General features: G+C 45.7%; 1 protein-coding gene across 3 annotated transcripts in view; it reads right to left on the bottom strand.

The window, feature by feature from the left end:
• Positions 1-26,115, bottom strand: part of LOC134932141 (uncharacterized) — a 49,628-nt gene that overhangs the window by 3,918 nt on the left and 19,595 nt on the right. For 2 of the 3 annotated variants that reach the window (XM_063926263.1, XM_063926264.1), the window contains 4 exons: positions 17,073-17,151; positions 6,354-6,538; positions 4,226-4,282; positions 3,937-4,149 (listed from right to left, as the gene is read on the bottom strand). In XM_063926263.1, the coding sequence (XP_063782333.1) occupies positions 3,937-4,149; positions 4,226-4,282; positions 6,354-6,453 (370 nt within the window). In that variant the 5' untranslated portion in view covers positions 6,454-6,538; positions 17,073-17,151. Of the gene's footprint in view, positions 1-3,936; positions 4,150-4,225; positions 4,283-4,862; positions 5,276-6,353; positions 6,539-17,072; positions 17,152-26,115 lie in introns of those variants that run through there. The other variant, XM_063926262.1, reaches the window with a different exon arrangement.

Below are 26,115 nucleotides of genomic sequence, written 5' to 3'. Positions count from 1 at the left end.
GCTGCCACTAGTCATGGCCGAGACGATGAAATGCCATCAACGTCGTCTGCCAAGGCCGATGCCCAATGTCATAGTACAGAGCATGTAAAATCCAAAACACCAAATATCAGTAAAAAAAGGACTCAAATCTAAAATAAAATCGTCGGAGGAGAAGCGTAAACTTGCCAATATGCCATTTACCACACGGAGTGGCAAGGAACGGCTGAGGCCCTGGCCTATGTTCATGGCTAGTGGTTCAGCTTCACATGAGGATGGAAGCACTCAGCCTCTCGCTAGAAAAATGAAAAGACTTAAGCTGGCAAAAGCACAGCAAAGAACTGTGCGTTCTTCGAAATCACAAATCCACAAGGAGAGTCCAATTGTGTCGGTTGCGATGCCTGACCTTCCCAACACTGGACGTGAAGAGCATGCGCCTTCCACCATTTGCACGCCCCCTGCAAGTGCTGGAAGGAGCACCCGCAGTCCAGTTCCTGATAGTCAGATTGAAGATGTCAGTGTTGAAGTACACCAGGATGAGGAGGATATGGGTGTTGCTGGCGCTGGGGAGGAAATTGACCAGGAGGATTCTGATGGTGAGGTGGTTTGTTTAAGTCAGGCACCCGGGGAGACACCTGTTGTCCGTGGGAGGAATATGGCCATTGACATGCCTTGTGAAAATACCAAAAAAATCAGCTCTTCGGTGTGGAAGTATTTCAACAGAAATGCGGACAACATTTGTCAAGCCGTGTGTTCCCTTTGTCAAGCTGTAATAAGTAGGGGTAAGGACGTTAACCACCTCGGAACATCCTCCCTTATACGTCACCTGCAGCGCATTCATCATAAGTCAGTGACAAGTTCAAAAACTTTGGGCGACAGCGGAAGCAGTCCACTGACCAGTAAATCCCTTCCTCTTGTAACCAAGCTCACGCAAACCACCCCACCAACTCCCTCAGTGTCAATTTCCTCCTTCCCCAGGAATGCCAATAGTCCTGCAGGCCATGTCACTGGCAATTCTGACGAGTCCTCTCCTGCCTGGGACTCCTCCGATGCATCCTTGCGTGTAACGCCTACTGCTGCTGGCGCTGCTGTTGTTGCTGCTGGGAGTCGATGGTCATCCCAGAGGGGAAGTCGTAAGACCACTTTTACTACTTCCACCAAGCAATTGACTGTCCAACAGTCCTTTGCGAGGAAGATGAAATATCACAGCAGTCATCCTGCTGCAAAGCGGATAACTGAGGCTTTGGCATCCTGGGCGGTGAGAACCGTGGTTCCGGTATCCATCATTACTGCAGAGCCAACTATAGACTTGTTTGAGGTACTGTGTCCCCGGTACCAAATACCATCTAGGTTCCATTTCTCTAGGCAGGCGATACCGAAAATGTACACAGACCTCAGAAAAAGACTCACCAGTGTCCTAAAAAATGCAGTTGTACCCAATGTCCACTTAACCACGGACATGTGGACAAGTGGAGCAGGGCAGGCTCAGGACTATATGACTGTGACAGCCCACTGGGTAGATGTATGGACTCCCGCCGCAAGAACAGCAGCGGCGGCACCAGTAGCAGCATCTCGCAAACGCCAACACTTTCCTAGGCAGGCTACGCTTTGTATCACCGCTTTCCAGAATACGCACACAGCTAAAAACCTCTTACGGCAACTGAGGAAGATCATCGCAGAATGGCTTACCCCAATTGGACTCTCCTGTGGATTTGTGGCATCGGACAACGCCAGCAATATTGTGTGTGCATTAAATATGGGCAAATTCCAGCACGTCCCATGTTTTGCACATACCTTGAATTTGGTGGTGCAGAATTATTTAAAAAACGAGAGGGGCGTGCAAGAGATGCTGTCGGTGGCCAGAAGAATTGCGGGACACTTTCGGCGTACAGGCACCACGTACAGAAGACTGGAGCACCACCAAAAACGCCTGAACCTGCCCTGCCATCATCTGAAGCAAGAAGTGGTAACGAGGTGGAATTCAACCCTCTATATGCTTCAGAGGTTGGAGGAGCAGCAAAAGGCCATTCAAGCCTATACAACTGAGCACGATATAGGAGGTGGAATGCACCTGTCTCAAGCGCAGTGGAGAATGATTTCAACGTTGTGCAAGGTTCTGCAACCTTTTGAACTTGCCACACGTGAAGTCAGTTCAGACACTGCCAGCCTGAGTCAGGTCATTCCCCTCATCAGGCTTTTGCAGAAGAAGCTGGAGACATTGAAGGAGGAGCTAAAACAGAGCGATTCCGCTAGGCATGTGGGACTTGTGGATGGAGCCCTTAATTCGCTTAACAAGGATTCACGGGCGGTCAATCTGTTGAAATCAGAGCACTGCATTTTGGCCACCGTGCTCGATCCTAGATTTAAAACCTACCTTGGATCTCTCTTTCCGGCAGACACAAGTCTGCAGGGGTTCAAAGACCTGCTGGTGAGAAAATTGTCAAGTCAAGCGGAACGCGACCAGTCAACATCTCCTCCTTCACATTCTCCCGCAACTGGGGGTGCGAGGAAAAGGCTCAGAATTCCGAGCCCACCCGCTGGCGGTGATGCAGGGCAGTCTGGAGCGACTGCTGATGCTGACATCTGGTCCGGACTGAAGGACCTGCCAACGATTACGGACAAGTCGTCTACTGTCACTGCATATGATTCTCTCCCCATTGAAAGAATGGTGGAGGATTATATGAGTGACCGCATCCAAGTAGGCACGTCAGACAGTCCGTACGTATACTGGCAGGAAAAAGAGGCAATTTGGAGGCCCTTGCACAAACTGGCTTTATTCTACCTAAGTTGCCCTCCCACAAGTGTGTACTCCGAAAGAGTGTTTAGTGCCGCCGCTCACCTTGTCAGCAATCGGCGTACGAGGTTACTTCCAGAAAATGTGGAGAAGATGATGTTCATTAAAATGAATTATAATCAATTCCTCCATGGAGACATTCACCAGCAGCAATTGCCTCCACAAAGTACACAGGGAGCTGTGATGGTGGATTCCAGTGGGGACGAATTGATAATCTGTGAGGAGGGGGATGTACACGGTGATGAATCGGAGGATGATGAGGAGGAGGACATCTTGCCTCTGTAGAGCCAGTTTGTGCAAGGAGAGATTAATTGCTTCTTTTTTGGTGGGAATCCAAACCAACCCGTCATTTCAGTCACAGTCGTGTGGCAGACCCTGTCACTGAAATGATGGGTTGGTTAAAGTGTGCATGTCCTGTTTATACAACATAAGGGTGGGTGGGAGGGCCCAAGGACAATTCCATCTTGCACCTCTTTTTTCTTTCATTTTTCTTTGCGTCATGTGCTGTTTGGGGAGTGTTTTTTGGAAGGGCCAGCCTGCGTGACACTGCAGTGCCACTCCTAGATGGGCCAGGTGTTTGTGTCGGCCACTAGGGTCGCTTAGCTTACTCACACAGCTACCTCATTGCGCCTCTTTTTTTCTTTGCGTCATGTGCTGTTTGGGGAGTATTTTTTGGAAGGGCCAGCCTGCGTGACACTGCAGTGCCACTCCTAGATGGGCCAGGTGTTTGTGTCGGCCACTAGGGTCGCTGAGCTTAGTCATCCAGCGACCTCGGTGCAAATTTTAGGACTAAAAATAATATTGTGAGGTGTGAGGTGTTCAGAATAGACTGAAAATTAGTGGAAATTATGGTTATTGAGGTTAATAATACTTTGGGATCAAAATGACCCCCAAATTCTATGATTTAAGCTGTTTTTTAGGGTTTTTTGAAAAAAACACCCGAATCCAAAACACATCCGAATCCGTCAAAAAAAATTCGGTGAGGTTTTGCCAAAACGCGTTCGAACCCAAAACACGGCCGCGGAACCGAACCCAAAACCAAAACCCGAAAAATTTCCGGTGCACATCTCTAGTGTTTAGTAAAATTAATCTGACTTAGCCATGTTCATTCATAGTCCACACTGTGAAAAACTGTTATTAATTTTTGCCTAACATTTATTACTCACCAGACAGCTGAGGTGATCGTGGCTCATCACTTTGAGGACTTGCCAAAATGTCCAGAGGTGGCTGGGGCAACACTGCGGAGATGCGCCGCCTGGGTGGTGAAGATGGAGCCGCTGACTCAGACTCCACACGACGTGACTTACTGGGCCTCGTAGGCAAACTCACAGAGCCCTGTGATGTCCGCCTTAGAGGAGGGCGGCTTGCAGAAGAAGAACCTATGTGAAGAGAAAAACATTAATATTTGTTGGCTTCTATGTGTTTGCAGAATATGTGAATATAGTAAATTCTTACCTGCATTCCCACCATCATCAGTTGGCTGTGGCCTGTCTGTGGTTCTTCTCTGGCGTACTGTTGATACATTTGAAAAAACATTATGACCATACTTTAAAGACTCCTTGTTATCTGAACTTCCTTATTGTGATGTAAACATCTGGAACCTAATGTTAAGTAAATTTATTTTGGTTTAAGCTATTCAGTATTCATTATTTGGGTGTGTTTTAAAAAAATAAGATGGTGTGGCACGAAATAATCCTTATACAAAGGTTTATTCTGCGCATTTTTTTTAGTAAAAATTACACCTACAAATTGCCACAAACAGCATCAAACAAACAATTTAAAAATAAAACACATCAATAAACACAAAACACCAAAAAAAAAAAAAAAAAATTAGGGACAAGCAAGATCTCTGATTATGTATTAGAACTACACATACCAGCATGCACTGCAACAGATGTAACATTCACTAATAACCAAACTCAGGCAATGCATGCTGGGACTTGTAGTTTGGAAACACCTTTACAGCTACAGGTTGCACAGGCCTGCACTACAATACCAACACAATGATTATAATTTTAAAAACACAGTAACAATTAGCAGCATAATTATTTTACAAAATGCAATATCACAAAATAATTTCAAAATAACTCACCATCCTGCCTTGGACGGTCAGAATCCCTGTCATGAGTCTCAACAACCACTTCTGAAGGAATAAGGGACCGCATAGGCTCCTCCCAATCACGATAAGTCGCACGGAAGGGGTGTCCACCCCCGGTTTGGCGGGCTGATTTTGCCTCCTTGGCCATCTTGGCCTTGACACGGCGCTTGATGTCATAAAAGCGCTTCCGGCACGTGTCCTCAGTCCGCCTCACCACACCCTCACTATTCACTGCCGCTATAACTTTACCCCACAGGACAGCTTTCCTACGTGAGGACACCTTGGCAGCATCCTGCCCAAACAATTGGCGATGATGCCTCATCAGCTCCCGCACCAAAGCCATGTTTTCAGCATAGCTGAACTTAACATTGCACCCAGTCTTGGTAGTGGTGCGTGGCTGCGGAGCCACAGCACCATCACTATCACTGGATAACGCAGCAACAGGCACCCCCTCCTCCTCCTCCTCACTAACCTCCTCCCTCTCACTAACCTCCTCCACCTCACTCACCTCCTCCACCTCACTCACCTCCTCCACCTCACTCACCTCCTCCACCTCACTCACCTCCTCCACCTCACTCACCTCCTCCACCTCACTCACCTCCTCCACCTCACTCACCTCCTCCCTCTCACTCACCTCCTCCCTCTCACCTCCTCCACCACACTGACCTCTGACTGAGACATAATCCCTACAAACTACAAGAAACAAAGAGAAAATAAAACACAAAACACACTCCTCCACTACCACTACACACCACACAACCCACACACACACACACACACACACACACACACACTCACAAACAATGACAATAGACTTTAAAAAAAAAAAAACAAGGACAAAAAAGTAAACAAACTTTGAAAAAACAACACAACAAGTAAGACAATGCTACTTACACACACAGTACAGCACTCAACAAATCGATAAACTCCGCAACAAATCCACCAACAACTCCAACAAACTCACCAACTCCTAATACACCTTCCTCTCTCCTCTCCACTAGCTAAACCCACGAGGTGCGGACGGTTTGGGGCGTTTTTATAGTAATGTGCACAGACACTCCTCCATCACGAATACAACCAATCACGGACGAGTGACAAAATCGAAACTTAGAAAAAAAAACGCGGCCGGGAACGGACAAACACTGCCGGAACAGACATGTGACGCAGTCGTAATAAAAACCTAAAAACACGGCCGAAAAACAACAAAATCGGCCGCATTCTTACAAAAAAAACACGAATGACATCGACATCGGACAACACGAAAAATACAAATACGACAGCTTAGTAAATTAGGCGTAACCAATTCAAAAAGTTGCACAAACACACTTTCGATGTCATTCATGATGATTTTCACACCAAATCGGTAGTAATACGAATCTTAGTAAATTTACCCCAATGTGTACATAACAGAGTATCAATAAAAACAGAGTAAAGAGCAAATAAAGTGCTAATGCAAATACAGTAAAATCAGTCAAGGAAGGTTACTCTGCTTCTTGGTCTGCAGGTCAAGCCACCCCACAACATCTTCGGGAGAATCAGAGCAGTGAGCATGGCCACCCAGCATTGTCTCTGTACTTGGGCACATTTAGAACAAGACTTTTCGGCCTCCTCAGAAACATCTGGAAAGACTACCACTTCCCGGCCACTAAACTCCAATGGGCCTTTGATTTCTGCAAAGTAAGGAACAGTATCAGGATCCTTGTAATATGGAATTTTTTCAATAAATATTCTGAGAGGAGTTCCTGGAAAAAAATACAGCGTAGGCACTTTTTATGGGTATCTGGATGATAGGTCAACAGTCAGAAGGTCGACACCAAATGGTTGACATACATATGGTCGACATGGTCAAAAAGCCAACAGGTTCAAATGGTCAACATGACACTTGTCGACACTGCATATGGTCAGCATGAGTTTTTTGTATTTTTTTTCAACTTTTTCATACTTTACCATCCAAGTGGACTACAACTGGGAATGGTAACCTGTGCTGAGGGAAGCAAGGCACCTTTGAGCCATGTGAGGGGGTGCGGTACACTAAATGGGGTTCCATGAGCTAGCAGGTAAAATTTGACACTAAAAAAACATGAAAACACATGAAATGGCCAACATGAGGTTAACAATGTCCATGTCGTCCTTTTCATTGTGTTGACCTTTTTCACATATCAAACTTGTGCATGTCGACCATTTGGCTGTCTATGTATTATACCGTAACCCTTTTGATGGGTGCACATAGTAGTACAATTAGCACAGAATTTATATACTTGCAGCCAGTTATTAAAACTCAAGATTTCCTAGTCTCCAACCCTCAATAACCTGCATCCAGTCCAAACAGCAAACACTGTGCTAAGCTCTCTTGTTCTCATGGTAAAGGCCCATACACACTGGACGATTTTGAGTTCATAGTAGCTCACTTTTGGCATATCAAGCTACTTTGAGCTCAAACTTGGGCAGTGTGTATGGGCGGGCGATGACCACTGATGCGCGCTCCCGCATCATCGCTGGCCGCCGACATCCTTCGGCTTGTTTTACAAGCTGAGTGAACCACTTTCCACAGTCTCCTACTGTGGAAAGTGGTTCAGCTCCGTGAACATTGCAGGGCTGGGGTGAAAATCTCTCAGTGTGTATGCACTGAGCGATTTTCCACCCAGCGATGTTCACATTATCGCTGTGCATACACGCTGGGCAAAAACAGCCAGTGTGTATGCACCTTTAGTCACTTCATCTGTACTGTCCCTAAAATACCCCAGGTATAACCTTTTTTATACACTCTACTGCATTATTGAGAACTTATATATGCTTTAAACAGAAACTGCTGACTCTTTGGATACCTGCCATATAAGAAAAAGGGCTATACTAATGCCCTCCTTGTGCTTGATCAGTGTTTCCACAATAACTTTGGGCCTGCTATTAGCTGTGTGAACTCATTGGTGTAGTTTAAATGTAAGCACACATTTAGTAAAACAATATCCATTGACCTCAGGTCATATTGCATGCTATTAAGAACCACCCTTTGTGAGTTCCAAGAAGGAGGTCTTATCATGACAGCCCACCCTTGTTTCTAAATAACTTACTGCATGGTCCAAGGCACAATCTGTTTGAAATATGCGTTTACAGGCTTGAGGATGTAGAAGAGTTTCTGTACACACCAGCGGACACCTTACAACTATGAACAGCCCGGTCACTTAACCACTGGAGTGGTTTTATTGAAGTCAAAGTAGGTACAGCTGTACTCACTGTTATACACACTGGTAGATGGAGTGAAGCTTGAGTGGAGTGGGGTGTTGTACAGCTAATCAGCTAGTGAGTGTATGTAGGCATCCAATTTAGGGTTCTGGAACAGCGTCTATACTGCATGTAAACACAGGTCTCACTGGAGCTAAAGAGAGATCTGTATTGTTACCTGTGGCATTCACACGCAGTCCCAAGATGGCTCTGCAGTAGTGTTAAGTAGTAGCCTTGGTACAGGGAATGATGCTTCCCTACAGGAGTAGCAAGACTGAGTCTTTGCAGAAGTGTACTTCATTTTCAACACCATCATCATGCCCCGTCCCACCTTCTTAATAAATTTAATGGATGGGATCCTACAGGATCATCTGGTACCATGAGAGTCATTGGGAGAGAACTCCACTGAATTCAGAACTCTCCCACACATTCTGAGAGATTACTCAAGTACTGTATGCCTAAAGCTGCCCATACGTCTTAAGATTTAGAGGGGGTCATTCCGAGTTGATCGCTCGCTAGCTAGTTTTAGCAGCCGTGCAAACGCTATGCCACTGCCCACTGTGGAGTGTATTTTAGCTTAGTAGAAGTATGAACACATGTGCAGCCGAGCTCTGCAAAAACAGCTTGAGCAGTTTCAGAGTACCTCTGAACCTACTCAGCACTTGCGATCACTTCAGCCTATTCGTGTCCGGATTTGACGTCATACACCCGCCCAGCAAACGCACAGCCATGCCTGCATTTTTTCAGATACGCCTGCATTTTTGCAAACACTCCTTGAAAACGGTCAGTTGACACCCAGAAACGCCCTCTTCCTGTCAATCTTCTTGCGGCCATCAGTGCGACTGAAAACTTCGCTAGAACCTGTTCACAACCACAACGGCCTTTGTACCCGTACGATGCGCGTGAGCATTGCAGTGCATACGCATGCGCAGAAATGCAGATTTTTAGCCTGATCGCTGCGCTGCGAACAACGGCAGCTAGCGATCAACTCGGAATGACCCCCATTGTCCGATCTGGCTGATTGGAAACAAAATCTGGTAATGTATGGGAGCAAATGACAATTGACCATTTGCTCCGAAATGCTGGAAAACTGACAAAAACTGTCCTTCAGACAAATTGGTTAAATCAAATGGGTTTAACCAATCTGTCTGATTGGTAATTTTTGTCCTTTTTTTCAGTGTTTGGGAGCAAATGGGCAATTGTCATTTGCTCCCATACATAACCAGATTTTGGTTCCAACCAGCCAGATCGAACAATACATTTTTAGGTGTATGGACAGATTTAGGTACAAATGGCTAAAACTTTTGTCTTTAACAATATCATTTACTGTATCTGTACTGTAAACACAACTTTGCACTAAGTGCAGGATGCACTTCAGTGATTATGGTGGTGTATACCATATTACTGATCGCTGCAATGGCTGGGTTCCAGCTGTGTTGTCCATGCTTTGGATCACACTAGAAGTCAAGCCTGATTATTATAATAATTATTATTATTTATTAGGCTTACCATAATACCCCTTTAAATTGGGACACAGATTCTGTGCCTAGCTGACTACAAGCTGGCATTTCACCTAATTTTAATCAGCGACAGAACCTGTGTAATGCATGAGTGTCCCGGTTTAAAAGTATAGTATGGTAAGCCAATTATTATTTTAAACCAAGACTTTAGGTGCCTTAAAATTAGTGATGAGCGGGTTCGGTTTCTCGGAAACCGAACCCCCCCGAACTTCACGCTTTTTACACGGGTCCGAGGCAGACTCGGATCTTCCCGCCTTGCTCGGTTAACCCGAGCGCGCCCGAACGTCATCATCCCGCTGACGGATTCTCGCGAGACTCGGATTCTATATAAGGAGCCGCGCGTCGCCGCCATTTTCACACGTGCATTGAGATTGATAGGGAGAGGACGTGGCTGGCGTCCTCTCCGTTTAGAGTAGACTAGAGAGTAGTAGAGACACTTGATTTACTAATTTTGGGGAGCATATTAGGAGTACTACTTGCTGATAGTGTGACCAGTGACCACCAGTTTAATTAATCCGTTCTCTGCCCGAAAAAAAACGATACACAGTGTGACACAGTCACATGCCATATCTGTGCTCAGCATCAGTGTGCTGCATCATCTATGTAATACTGTATATCTGACTGTGCTGAGTGCTCACTGCTCACACAGCTTAATTGTGGGGGAGACTGGGGAGCAGTTATAGCAGGAGTACATATTTTAACAGTGCACACTTTTGCTGCCAGAGTGCCACTGCCAGTGTGACTGACCAGTGACCACTGACCACCAGTATATTGTGATTGTCTGCCTGAAAAAGTTAAACACTCGTCGTGTGGTGTTTTTATTCTATAAACGCATTCTGCTGACAGTGTCCAGCAGGTCCGTCATTATATAATATATACCTGTCCGGCTGCAGTAGTGATATATATATATTTTTTATATCATTATCATCCAGTCTATATTAGCACTGCAGCAGACGCAGTACGGTAGTCCACGGCTGTAGCTACCTCTGTGTCGGCAGTCGCTCGTCCATCCATAATTGTATACCACCTACCCGTGGTGTTTTTTTTTTCTCCTATCTTCTTGATACTAGTAGCTTACTTTAGGAGTCTGCAGTGCTAAGCTGACAGTGTCCAGCAGGTCCGTCATTATATAATATATACCTGTCCGGCTGCAGTAGTGATATATATATATTTTTTATATCATTATCATCCAGTCTATATTAGCAGCAGACGCAGTACGGTAGTCCACGGCTGTAGCTACCTCTGTGTCGGCAGTCGCTCGTCCATCCATAATTGTATACCACCTACCTGTGGTGTTTTTTTTTTTTTTCTATCTTCTTGATACTACTAGTAGCTTACTTTAGGAGTCTGCAGTGCTGAGCTGACAGTGTCCAGCAGGTCCGTCATTATATAATATATACCTGTCCGGCTGCAGTAGTGATATATATATATTTTATATCTCATTATCATCCAGTCTATATTAGCAGCAGACGCAGTACGGTAGTCCACGGCTGTAGCTACCTCTGTGTCGGCAGTCGCTCGTCCATCCATAATTGTATACCACCTACCTGTGGTGTTTTTTTTTCTATCTTCTTGATACTAGTAGCTTACTTTAGGAGTCTGCAGTGCTGACAGTGTCCAGCAGGTCCGTCATTATATAATATATACCTGTCCGGCTGCAGTAGTGATATATATATATTTTTTATATCATTATCATCCAGTCTACATTAGCAGCAGACGCAGTACGGTAGTCCACGGCTGTAGCTACCTCTGTGTCGGCAGTCGCTCGTCCATCCATAAGTATACTAGTATCCATCCATCTCCATTGTTTACCTGAGGTGCCTTTTAGTTGTGCCTATTAAAATATGGAGAACAAAAATGTTGAGGTTCCAAAAATAGGGAAAGATCAAGATCGACTTCCACCTCGTGCTGAAGCTGCTGCCACTAGTCATGGCCGAGACGATGAAATTCCAGCAACGTCGTCTGCCAAGGCCGATGCCCAATGTCATAGTACAGAGCATGTAAAATCCAAAACACCAAATATCAGTAAAAAAAGGACTCAAAAATCTAAAATAAAATTGTCAGAGGAGAAGCGTAAACTTGCCAATATGCCATTTACCACACGGAGTGGCAAGGAACGGCTGAGGCCCTGGCCTATGTTCATGGCTAGTGGTTCAGCTTCACATGAGGATGGAAGCACTCAGCCTCTCGCTAGAAAAATGAAAAGACTCAAGCTGGCAAAAGCACAGCAAAGAACTGTGCGTTCTTCGAAATCACAAATCCACAAGGAGAGTCCAATTGTGTCGTTTGCGATGCCTGACCTTCCCAACACTGGACGTGAAGAGCATGCGCCTTCCACCATTTGCACGCCCCCTGCAAGTGCTGGAAGGAGCACCCGCAGTCCAGTTCCTGATAGTCAGATTGAAGATGTCAGTGTTGAAGTACACCAGGATGAGGAGGATATGGGTGTTGCTGGCGCTGGGGAGGAAATTGACCAGGAGGATTCTGATGGTGAGGTGGTTTGTTTAAGTCAGGCACCCGGGGAGACACCTGTTGTCCGTGGGAGGAATAGGGCCATTGACATGCCTGGTGAAAATACCAAAAAAATCAGCTCTTCGGTGTGGAAGTATTTCAACAGAAATGCGGACAACATTTGTCAAGCCGTGTGTTGCCTTTGTCAAGCTGTAATAAGTAGGGGTAAGGACGTTAACCACCTCGGAACATCCTCCCTTATACGTCACCTGCAGCGCATTCATCATAAGTCAGTGACAAGTTCAAAAACTTTGGGCGACAGCGGAAGCAGTCCACTGACCAGTAAATCCCTTCCTCTTGTAACCAAGCTCACGCAAACCACCCCACCAACTCCCTCAGTGTCAATTTCCTCCTTCCCCAGGAATGCCAATAGTCCTGCAGGCCATGTCACTGGCAATTCTGACGAGTCCTCTCCTGCCTGGGATTCCTCCGATGCATCCTTGCGTGTAACGCCTACTGCTGCTGGCGCTGCTGTTGTTGCTGCTGGGAGTCGATGGTCATCCCAGAGGGGAAGTCGTACTCGTAAGACCACTTTTACTACTTCCACCAAGCAATTGACTGTCCAACAGTCCTTTGCGAGGAAGATGAAATATCACAGCAGTCATCCTGCTGCAAAGCGGATAACTGAGGCCTTGGCATCCTGGGCGGTGAGAAACGTGGTTCCGGTATCCATCATTACTGCAGAGCCAACTAGAGACTTGTTGGAGGTACTGTGTCCCCGGTACCAAATACCATCTAGGTTCCATTTCTCTAGGCAGGCGATACCGAAAATGTACACAGACCTCAGAAAAAGACTCACCAGTATCCTAAAAAATGCAGTTGTACCCAATGTCCACTTAACCACGGACATGTGGACAAGTGGAGCAGGGCTGGCTCAGTACTATATGACTGTGACAGCCCACTGGGTAGATGTATGGACTCCCGCCGCAAGAACAGCAGCGGCGGCACCAGTAGCAGCATCTCGCAAACGCCAACTCTTTCCTAGGCAGGCTACGCTTTGTATCACCGCTTTCCAGAATACGCACACAGCTAAAAACCTCTTACGGCAACTGAGGAAGATCATCGCAGAATGGCTTACCCCAATTGGACTCTCCTGTGGATTTGTGGCATCGGACAACGCCAGCAATATTGTGTGTGCATTAAATCTGGGCAAATTCCAGCACGTCCCATGTTTTGCACATACCTTGAATTTGGTGGTGCAGAATTATTTAAAAAACGAGAGGGGCGTGCAAGAGATGCTGTCGGTGGCCAGAAGAATTGCGGGACACTTTCGGCGTACAGGCACCACGTACAGAAGACTGGAGCACCACCAAAAACGCCTGAACCTGCCCTGCCATCATCTGAAGCAAGAAGTGGTAACGAGGTGGAATTCAACCCTCTATATGCTTCAGAGGTTGGAGGAGCAGCAAAAGGCCATTCAAGCCTATACAACTGAGCACGATATAGGAGGTGGAATGCACCTGTCTCAAGCGCAGGGGAGAATGATTTCAACGTTGTGCAAGGTTCTGCAACCTTTTGAACTTGCCACACGTGAAGTCAGTTCAGACACTGCCAGCCTGAGTCAGGTCATTCCCCTCATCAGGCTTTTGCAGAAGAAGCTGGAGACATTGAAGGAGGAGCTAACACAGAGCGATTCCGCTAGGCATGTGGGACTTGTGGATGGAGCCCTTAATTTGCTTAACAAGGATTCACGGGTGGTCAATCTGTTGAAATCAGAGCACTACATTTTGGCCACCGTGCTCGATCCTAGATTTAAAACCTACCTTGGATCTCTCTTTCCGGCAGACACAAGTCTGCTGGGGTTCAAAGAACTGCTGGTGGCAAAATTGTCAAGTCAAGCGGAACGCGACCTGTCAACATCTCCTCCTTCATATTCTCCCGCAACTGGGGGTGCGAGGAAAAGGCTCAGAATTCCGAGCCCACCCGCTGGCGGTGATGCAGGGCAGTCTGGAGCGACTGCTGATGCTGACATCTGGTCCGGACTGAAGGACCTGACAACGATTACGGACATGTCGTCTACTGTCACTGCATATGATTCTCTCCCCATTGAAAGAATGGTGGAGGATTATATGAGTGACCGCATCCAAGTAGGCACGTCAGACAGTCCGTACTTATACTGGCAGGAAAAAGAGGCAATTTGGAGGCCCTTGCACAAACTGGCTTTATTCTACCTAAGTTGCCCTCCCACAAGTGTGTACTCCGAAAGAGTGTTTAGTCCCGCCGCTCACCTTGTCAGCAATCGGCGTACGAGGTTACATCCATAAAATGTGGAGAAGATGATGTTCATTAAAATGAATTATAATCAATTCCTCCGTGGAGACATTGACCAGCAGCAATTGCCTCCACAAAGTACACAGGGAGCTGAGATGGTGGATTCCAGTGGGGACGAATTGATAATCTGTGAGGAGGGGGATGTACACGGTGATATAACGGAGGATGATGATGAGGTGGACATCTTGCCTCTGTAGAGCCAGTTTGTGCAAGGAGAAATTAATTGCTTCTTTTTTGGTGGGGGTCCAAACCAACCCGTCATTTCAGTCACAGTCGTGTGGCAGACCCTGTCACTGAAATGATGGGTTGGTTAAAGTGTGCATGTCCTGTTTATACAACATAAGGGTGGGTGGGAGGGCCCAAAGACAATTCCATCTTGCACCTCTTTTTTCTTTCATTTTTCTTTGCGTCATGTGCTGTTTGGGGGGTATTTTTTGGAAGGGCCATCCTGCGTGACACTGCAGTGCCACTCCTAGATGGGCCAGGTGTTTGTGTCGGCCACTAGGGTCGCTTAGCTTACTCACACAGCTACCTCATTGCGCCTCTTTTTTTCTTTGCGTCATGTGCTGTTTGGGGAGTGTTTTTTGGAAGGGCCATCCTGCGTGACACTGCAGTGCCACTCCTAGATGGGCCAGGTGTTTGTGTCGGCCACTAGGGTCGCTTAGCTTACTCACACAGCTACCTCATTGCGCCTCTTTTTTTCTTTGCGTCATGTGCTGTTTGGGGAGTGTTTTTTGGAAGGGCCATCCTGCGTGACACTGCAGTGCCACTCCTAGATGGGCCAGGTGTTTGTGTCGGCCACTAGGGTCGCTTAGCTTACTCACACAGCTACCTCATTGCGCCTCTTTTTTTCTTTGCGTCATGTGCTGTTTGGGGAGTGTTTTTTGGAAGGGCCATCCTGCGTGACACTGCAGTGCCACTCCTAGATGGGCCAGGTGTTTGTGTCGGCCACTTGGGTCGCTTAGCTTAGCCATCCAGCGACCTCGGTGTAAATTTTAGGACTAAAAATAATATTGTGAGGTGTGAGGTGTTCAGAATAGACTGAAAATGAATGGAAATTGTGGTTGTTGAGGTTAATAATACTTTGGGATCAAAATGACCCCCAAATTATATGATTTAAGCTGTTTTTTAGGGTTTTTTGAAAAAAAACACCCGAATCCAAAACACACCCGAATCCGACAAAAAAAATTTGGTGAGGTTTTGCCAAAACGCGTTCGAACCCAAAAACACGGCTGCGGAACCGAACCCAAAACCCGAAAATTTTCCGGTGCTCATCACTACTTAAAATGCATTAAGATACCTAACATACATACTATATATATCTTATGGTACTTGCATATAGTTGCAGTAAGTGTGTTTGTGAATTTAAACAAAAAGTTCACTGAGCGATTAGTTTAACAATTCTGTGGGTCCAACTCGGTAGCCTGTCATAAATAACTTTATTTCTAATCTTCCAAGAAAGATAACATTCACTAGGTTGAAATAACAGTGTTGTTCCTTCCTTCCTAGATGATCTCAGAGGCACAAATGTGCAGACTTTCCAGCTCATTAGAGGCATTGTGCATGCACCTGAAGTATGACTGTAAACCAAGCTAGAAATCTATTTGGAAGGTGCAATATAAATGCAAATTGGGATAGTAACATTGTATTCTATTGCCTTCCCAGGGGAACTGATAGAACATCCTTAGCTGCTTCATATTTGCAACAGCTTATTGAACTTTTAATGTATTCAAGCACCTTGATACCATTTCATTTGTGCGCTTTTGCTTCCATGCTTAGTGTCTTCCATTTAGTGCTAAATGAAGGAAAACCGCTACAAAGCCAAATTATGTAATTAGCTCTTTCAGTTATTACAGCTGGCTCGCAGCTGCAGCCATACAATGAGACTGAGATGTGCTTGGATTTATATGGAGGGATCAGATAAAATATCTAATATACCCACATTGTGTAATATTATGGGTAGTGTTACTTGACTGTTGAATAAATGCTTAATTCTTGAAAACCTCATCCACACTTAATCATTGTATTTAAACAGTATTACTATACTCAAAGAATTATTGATTAATTAAATAATATAATTATTTCAATAACTACCATCATGTAGTAGCATGATGTTAGATGCAGGTTGTTTTAGCCTTCATAACTATATTACCAGATTTTTCTGTGCACTGTTTTTTTAACTAATTAAGTAAATGTTATAATTAGAGATGTGTGTCGGACCATTTTTGCTCGATTTGGTTTTGGCTGTGATTTGTTGTCCGGTTTTGAATTTACATTTGCCAAACCACCGTGACTGGTTTGGATTTGCATTTTTTTTTTAAATTAAAAATTGACAAATTTGTTCATTTTTCTGTTCCTAGAGTGCTATTAACCTCAATAAAATAAATTTCCAGTCAAGTTTGACCACCTCACAGCTCACAATATTGTTTTCACCAATATTGTCTAAAGTCTGCATCAAGAGGGCTGGTTACTAAGCGACAGAGCAGCGGCACAAACACATTGCCACAGCGTATTGGGGTACAGTGTACAGAACATTACAGTACGAACAATAGATCTATTTAAATATATATTTTTTCTTTATTTGAACTCACAGCTTGGTTCAAACTGTGTGGAATCACAGGGCTTTGAATGAAAGGTGCTAGGGTAAAGCGTACCAACCAGTATATGCAATAAAACAATCTACCTATTTTTTTTCTGTTTTTGATCTTGCAGCTCAGTTGCATGGAGTCACAGGGCTTATAGATGCTCTTGAACAAAGTGCCCTAGGGAAAAGCACACCAAACAGTACAATTTACAGAAGCGTGCAGCCCCTAGACACAGTCACTATACACAGCACAGCCAATACAGCTAAATAGAGCACAGCATATAGTAGCATGCAGCATGTCCCTATACACAGTGACTGGGATCCGGTCTGAAGATCGACAGTGTCTAGGTCGACAATGTTTAGGTCGACCACTATAGGTCAACAGTCACTAGGTCGACATGGATGGAAGGTCGACAGGGTTTCTAGGTCGACATGTGCTAGGTCGACAGGTCTAAAGGTCGACATGAGTTTTTCACAATTTTTTTCTTTTTTTTAATTTTTTCATACTTAACGATCCACGTGGACTACGATTGGAACGGTAAAGTGTGCCGAGCGAATCGGTAGCGGAGCAAAGGCACCATGCCCGAAGCATGGCGAGTGAAGCGAGCCATGCGAGGGTACGCGGTGCACTAATTTGGGATCCCGGTCACTCTACGAAGAAAACGACACACAAAAAAATCCTCATGTCGACCTTTAGACCTGTCGACCTAGCACATGTTGACCTAGAAACTAGAGATGAGCGGGTTCGGTTTCTTTGAATCCGAACCCGCACGAACTTCACTTTTTTTTTCACGGGTCCGAGCGACTCGGATCTTCCCGCCTTGCTCGGTTAACCCGAGCGCGCCCGAACGTCATCATGACGCTGTCGGATTCTCGCGAGGCTCGGATTCTATATTAGGAGCCGCGCGTCGCCGCCATTTTCACACGTGCATTGAGATTGATAGGGAGAGGACGTGGCTGGCGTCCTCTCCATTTAGATTAGATTTAGAAGAGAGAGAGAGAGAGAGAGAGATTGCTGTGATACTGTAGATTAGAAGAGAGTGCAGACAGAGTTTAGTGACTGACGACCACAGTGACCAGTGACCACCAGAGACAGTGCAGTTGTTTGTTTTATTTAATATATCCGTTCTCTGCCTGAAAAAAACGATACACAGTCACACAGTGACTCAGTCTGTGTGCACTGCTCAGCCCAGTGTGCTGCACATCAATGTATTGTATATAAAGCTTATAATTGTGGGGGAGACTGGGGAGCACTGCAGGTTGTTATAGCAGGAGCCAGGAGTACATGATAAATAATATTATATTAAAATTAAACAGTGCACACTTTTGCTGCAGGAGTGCCACTGCCAGTGTGACTAGTGGTGACCAGTGCCTGACCACCAGTATATTAGTAGTATTGTATACTATCTCTTTATCAACCAGTCTATATTAGCAGCAGACACAGTACAGTGCGGTAGTTCACGGCTGTGGCTACCTCTGTGTCGGCACTCGGCAGGCAGTCCGTCCATCCATAATTGTATTATAATATATACCACCTAACCGTGGTTTTTTTTTCATTCTTTATACCGTCATACTAGTTGTTACGAGTATACTACTATCTCTTTATCAACCAGTGTACAGTGCGGTAGTTCACGGCTGTGGCTACCTCTGTGTCGGCACTCGGCAGGCAGTCCGTCCAACCATAATTGTATTATATACCACCTAACCGTGGTTTTTTTTTCATTCTTTATACCGTCGTCATACTAGTTGTTACGAGTATACTACTATCTCTTTATCAACCAGTGTACAGTGCGGTAGTTCACGGCTGTGGCTACCTCTGTGTCAGCACTCGGCAGGCAGTCCGTCCATCCATAATTGTATTATAATATATACCACCTAACCGTGGTTTTTTTTTCATTCTTTATACCGTCGTCATACTAGTTGTTACGAGTATACTACTATCTCTTTATCAACCAGTGTACAGTGCGGTAGTTCACGGCTGTGGCTACCTCTGTGTCGGCACTCGGCAGGCAGTCCGTCCAACCATAATTGTATTATAATATATACCACCTAACCGTGGTTTTTTTTTCATTCTTTATACCGTCGTCATACTAGTTGTTACGAGTATACTACTATCTCTTTATCAACCAGTGTACAGTGCGGTAGTTCACGGCTGTGGCTACCTCTGTGTCGGCACTCGGCAGGCAGTCCGTCCAACCATAATTGTATTATATACCACCTAACCGTGGTTTTTTTTTCATTCTTTATACCGTCGTCATACTAGTTGTTACGAGTATACTACTATCTCTTTATCAACCAGTGTACAGTGCGGTAGTTCACGGCTGTGGCTACCTCTGTGTCGGCACTCGGCAGGCAGTCCGTCCAACCATAATTGTATTATATACCACCTAACCGTGGTTTTTTTTTCATTCTTTATACCGTCGTCATACTAGTTGTTACGAGTATACTACTATCTCTTTATCAACCAGTGTACAGTGCGGTAGTTCACGGCTGTGGCTACCTCTGTGTCGGCACTCGGCAGGCAGTCCGTCCAACCATAATTGTATTATAATATATACCACCTAACCGTGGTTTTTTTTTCATTCTTTATACCGTCGTCATACTAGTTGTTACGAGTATACTACTATCTCTTTATCAACCAGTGTACAGTGCGGTAGTTCACGGCTGTGGCTACCTCTGTGTCGGCACTCGGCAGGCAGTCCGTCCATCCATAATTGTATTATAATATATACCACCTAACCGTGGTTTTTTTTTCATTCTTTATACCGTCGTCATACTAGTTGTTACGAGTATACTACTATCTCTTTATCAACCAGTGTACAGTGCGGTAGTTCACGGCTGTGGCTACCTCTGTGTCGGCACTCGGCAGGCAGTCCGTCCAACCATAATTGTATTATAATATATACCACCTAACCGTGGTTTTTTTTTCATTCTTTATACCGTCGTCATACTAGTTGTTACGAGTATACTACTATCTCTTTATCAACCAGTGTACAGTGCGGTAGTTCACGGCTGTGGCTACCTCTGTGTCGGCACTCGGCAGGCAGTCCGTCCATCCATAATTGTATTATATACCACCTAACCGTGGTTTTTTTTATACCACCTAACCGTGGCAGTCCGTCCATAATTGTATACTAGTATCCAATCCATCCATCTCCATTGTTTACCTGAGGTGCCTTTTAGTTCTGCCTATAAAATATGGAGAACAAAAAAGTTGAGGTTCCAAAATTAGGGAAAGATCAAGATCCACTTCCACCTCGTGCTGAAGCTGCTGCCACTAGTCATGGCCGAGACGATGAAATGCCAGCAACGTCGTCTGCCAAGGCCGATGCCCAATGTCATAGTACAGAGCATGTCAAATCCAAAACACCCAATATCAGAAAAAAAAGGACTCCAAAACCTAAAATAAAATTGTCGGAGGAGAAGCGTAAACTTGCCAATATGCCATTTACCACACGGAGTGGCAAGGAACGGCTGAGGCCCTGGCCTATGTTCATGGCTAGTGGTTCAGCTTCACATGAGGATGGAAGCACTCAGCCTCTCGCTAGAAAACTGAAAAGACTCAAGCTGGCAAAAGCACCGCAAAGAACTGTGCGTTCTTTGAAATCCCAAATCCACAAGGAGAGTCCAATTGTGTCGGTTGCGATGCCTGACCTTCCCAACACTGGACGTGAAGAGCATGCGCCTTCCACCATTTGCACGCCCCCTGCAAGTGCTGGAAGGAGCACCCGCAGTCCAGTTCCTGATAGTCAGATTGAAGATGTCAGTGTTGAAGTACACCAGGATGAGGAGGATATGGGTGTTGCTGGCGCTGGGGAGGAAATTGACCAGGAGGATTCTGATGGTGAGGTGGTTTGTTTAAGTCAGGCACCCGGGGAGACACCTGTTGTCCGTGGGAGGAATATGGCCGTTGACATGCCAGGTGAAAATACCAAAAAAATCAGCTCTTCGGTGTGGAGGTATTTCACCAGAAATGCGGACAACAGGTGTCAAGCCGTGTGTTCCCTTTGTCAAGCTGTAATAAGTAGGGGTAAGGACGTTAACCACCTCGGAACATCCTCCCTTATACGTCACCTGCAGCGCATTCATAATAAGTCAGTGACAAGTTCAAAAACTTTGGGTGACAGCGGAAGCAGTCCACTGACCAGTAAATCCCTTCCTCTTGTAACCAAGCTCACGCAAACCACCCCACCAACTCCCTCAGTGTCAATTTCCTCCTTCCCCAGGAATGCCAATAGTCCTGCAGGCCATGTCACTGGCAATTCTGACGAGTCCTCTCCTGCCTGGGATTCCTCCGATGCATCCTTGCGTGTAACGCCTACTGCTGCTGGCGCTGCTGTTGTTGCCGCTGGGAGTCGATGGTCATCCCAGAGGGGAAGTCGTAAGCCCACTTGTACTACTTCCAGTAAGCAATTGACTGTTCAACAGTCCTTTGCGAGGAAGATGAAATATCACAGCAGTCATCCTACTGCAAAGCGGATAACTGAGGCCTTGGCATCCTGGGTGGTGAGAAACGTGGTTCCGGTATCCATCATTACTGCAGAGCCAACTAGAGACTTGTTGGAGGTACTGTGTCCCCGGTACCAAATACCATCTAGGTTCCATTTCTCTAGGCAGGCGATACCGAAAATGTACACAGACCTCAGAAAAAGAGTCACCAGTGTCCTAAAAAATGCAGCTGTACCCAATGTCCACTTAACCACGGACATGTGGACAAGTGGAGCAGGGCAGGGTCAGGACTATATGACTGTGACAGCCCACTGGGTAGATGTATGGACTCCCGCCGCAAGAACAGCAGCGGCGGCACCAGTAGCAGCATCTCGCAAACGCCAACTCTTTCCTAGGCAGGCTACGCTTTGTATCACCGCTTTCCAGAATACGCACACAGCTGAAAACCTCTTACGGCAACTGAGGAAGATCATCGCGGAATGGCTTACCCCAATTGGACTCTCCTGTGGATTTGTGGCATCGGACAACGCCAGCAATATTGTGTGTGCATTAAATCTGGGCCAATTCCAGCACGTCCCATGTTTTGCACATACCTTGAATTTGGTGGTGCAGAATTTTTTAAAAAACGACAGGGGCGTGCAAGAGATGCTGTCGGTGGCCAGAAGAATTGCGGGACACTTTCGGCGTACAGGCACCACGTACAGAAAACTGGAGCACCACCAAAAACTACTGAACCTGCCCTGCCATCATCTGAAGCAAGAAGTGGTAACGAGGTGGAATTCAACCCTCTATATGCTTCAGAGGTTGGAGGAGCAGCAAAAGGCCATTCAAGCCTATACAATTGAGCACGATATAGTAGGTGGAATGCACCTGTCTCAAGTGCAGTGGAGAATGATTTCAACGTTGTGCAAGGTTCTGATGCCCTTTGAACTTGCCACACGTGAAGTCAGTTCAGACACTGCCAGCCTGAGTCAGGTCATTCCCCTCATCAGGCTTTTGCAGAAGAAGCTGGAGGCATTGAAGGAGGAGCTAACACGGAGCGATTCCGCTAGGCATGTGGGACTTGTGGATGCAGCCCTTAATTCGCTTAACAAGGATTCACGGGTGGTCAATCTGTTGAAATCAGAGCACTACATTTTGGCCACCGTGCTCGATCCTAGATTTAAAGCCTACCTTGGATCTCTTTCCGGCAGACACAGGTCTGCTGGGGTTGAAAGACCTGCTGGTGACAAAATTGTCAAGTCAAGCGGAACGCGACCTGTCAACATCTCCTCCTTCACATTCTCCCGCAACTGGGGGTGCGAGGAAAAGGCTCAGAATTCCGAGCCCACCCGCTGGCGGTGATGCAGGGCAGTCTGGAGTGACTGCTGATGCTGACATCTGGTCCGGACTGAAGGACCTGACAACGATTACGGACATGTCGTCTACTGTCACTGCATATGATTCTCTCAACATTGATAGAATGGTGGAGGATTATATGAGTGACCGCATCCAAGTAGGCACGTCACACAGTCCGTACTTATACTGGCAGGAAAAAGAGGCAATTTGGAGGCCCTTGCACAAACTGGCTTTATTCTACCTAAGTTGCCCTCCCACAAGTGTGTACTCCGAAAGAGTGTTTAGTGCCGCCGCTCACCTTGTCAGCAATCGGCGTACGAGGTTACATCCAGAAAATGTGGAGAAGATGATGTTCATTAAAATGAATTATAATCAATTCCTCCGCGGAGACATTGACCAGCAGCAATTGCCTCCACAAAGTACACAGGGAGCTGAGATGGTGGATTCCAGTGGGGACGAATTGATAATCTGTGAGGAGGGGGATGTACACGGTGATATATCGGAGGGTGAAGATGAGGTGGACATCTTGCCTCTGTAGAGCCAGTTTGTGCAAGGAGAGATTAATTGCTTCTTTTTTGGGGGGGGTCCAAACCAACCCGTCATATCAGTCACAGTCGTGTGGCAGACCCTGTCACTGAAATGATGGGTTGGTTAAAGTGTGCATGTCCTGTTTTGTTTATACAACATAAGGGTGGGTGGGAGGGCCCAAGGATAATTCCATCTTGCACCTCTTTTTTCTTTTCTTTTTCTTTGCATCATGTGCTGATTGGGGAGGGTTTTTTGGAAGGGACATCCTGCGTGACACTGCAGTGCCACTCCTAGATGTGCCCGGTGTTTGTGTCGGCCACTAGGGTCGCTAATCTTACTCACACAGCTACCTCATTGCGCCTCTTTTTTTCTTTGCGTCATGTGCTGTTTGGGGAGGGTTTTTTGGAAGGGACATCCTGCGTGACACTGCAGTGCCACTCCTAGATGTGCCCGGTGTTTGTGTCGGCCTCTAGGGTCGCTTATCTTACTCACACAGCGACCTCGGTGCAAATTTTAGGACTAAAAATAATATTGTGAGGTGTGAGGTATTCAGAATAGACTGAAAATGAGTGTAAATTATGGTTTTTGAGGTTAATAATACTTTGGGATCAAAATGACCCCCAAATTCTATGATTTAAGCTGTTTTTTAGTGTTTTTGGAAAAAAACACCCGAATCCAAAACACACCCGAATCCGACAAAAATAATTCGGTGAGGTTTTGCCAAAACGCGTTCGAACCCAAAACACGGCCGCGGAACCGAACCCAAAACACAAAACCCGAAAAATTTCAGGCGCTCATCTCTACTAGAAACCCTGTCGACCTTCCATCCATGTCGACCTAGTGACTGTCGACCTATAGTGGTCGACATAAACATTGTCGACCTAGACACTGTCGATTTGATGAACCACACCCACAGTGACTATATAGAGCACAGACACTTGTGAGTCTGGACACAGCACAGCCAATACAGTAGAGTACAGTGCAGCATACAGCACTCCCCTATACACAGTCACTATACAGAGCACAGACACTTGTGAATCTGGACACAGCACAGCCAGTACAGCAGAGAACAGTGCAGCATACAGCAGCATGTAGCATGCCCCCATACACAGTCACTTTAGATAGCACAGATGCTGGCACCCAAAATGCCTGCCTCACCTTTTGCATGCTCCTGATCATCTCCATAAAACAGCTTAAATTCACCACAACTGACCTATGAATCATCATAAATATCCAAGGACTTACCTTTAACTTGTACTACTCTACGCGGACATCTCATCAAAACCAACAGATTGCATTCCTGCGCTGAGATACACACTGGATTGAATCCTGGATTGAATCCTCGGCATACCTCCACTGAGAAATCCTTCAGTTTGACAGCTACTTTACTCTGCATTGGACATCCCAGATAAGGTACTGTGGTGTGGACTACAACCTATCTTTGGTTCCATCCAGCCCCTCACCTAGACATCATCCACCTCTGTTCTCTGAGCAACAAATAACGGATTTATTGCATGAATCAACTAATATCAGTATATTCAGGCTCTGAATTGCTGAAGGTTCACTGTTTTCAAACTGCAGGATCCATTCTCTAGGACACGTTATCACTACCCCCACAAGAAATCTACTTCAAAGGCCTCTCACACTGAGACCTTTCACACCTACACAATAGGAATTGGCTTCTAACACCTTTCCACAAGGCTGCCTCTCCTAGGATAATTGACTAAATCAGCAGTTATTTTATTTATCACTTGCTTCAAATATACCCAATAGGTTATAGCAATAACTCTGTTCATAAACCCGTTATAATTTTGGATCACATACCGAATTGGGGGAAAACAAAACACAAAAAGGGAAAAAAACAAAAACAAAATACACTGCTTTCTCTCCCTCTCTCATTATCATATGCAGCTCATACTTATAGTAATCTGTCATTGATGACCCAATCTATACGTATTCCTCCAGCTTCATTCTTTCACTCCGCCCACCACGTTCCGCAGTTCCTATCATACCATCACAGGCTTCTATTCTCCAATCTCTTGGCATTTTAAAAAGAAAACAGGCGCATTCATGGGAAGTGAGCAGGCCGGAAATTTATTTCCCACGGTAACCACCCAAGTCCTTTGCCCACCTGCTCACCCCCATATTCAAAGAACAATCAAATAGAAGTGATACCCAAAAGATGGCCCTGTGTTTGGAAGAACAGAACTGTCAACTCTCGCTTTATGACCCCCATTCCCAGAGCTCCTGCGTGTTGCAGCTATCGCCCTCCTGGGCAACCTAAACAACAATATCTAGAAGATTTTTCTGCCTGACTCCCACACTTCTTATCCTCTGACATCTCCACCATCATTATGGGCGATTTCAATATAGCTCGACAGTCCACAATCTGTTCATGCATCCAAACTCCTCTCTCTAACCTCTTCTCTTGGCCTAACCCAATCGTCTGACTCCTCTACTCACCAGGAGAGCCACTGCCTTGATCTTGTATTCACCAGGCTCTGCTCAATTTCCGAATTCATTAACACTCCTTTCCCTCTCTCTGATCACAACCTGATCACCTTCACAATCTCTTCTATTACTTTAAATTCTAGGACACTAAAACCAAGCAAGCCTCCTCATACCCGCAGAAATACTAACAATATAAATTTTCAACAACTTTCCACTTCTCTGCAACAACTCCTCTCACCAATCTCTACATTCACCACACCTGACACTGCTGTATCCCACCTGCACCAGACCCTAGAGTGCCCTTGATGAAGTGGCTCCAGCTACCCATCACACTCCACGTAGGCTTAGATGCCAACCATGGCACTCTAAATCAACA

The sequence above is a fragment of the Pseudophryne corroboree genome, chromosome 6, assembly GCF_028390025.1.
Source record: "Pseudophryne corroboree isolate aPseCor3 chromosome 6, aPseCor3.hap2, whole genome shotgun sequence".
In the NCBI taxonomy this organism is placed as follows: Eukaryota; Metazoa; Chordata; class Amphibia; order Anura; family Myobatrachidae; genus Pseudophryne; species Pseudophryne corroboree.
Note: the sequence above shows the minus strand (reverse complement) of the source record. Positions and strands in the feature narration are given on the sequence as shown.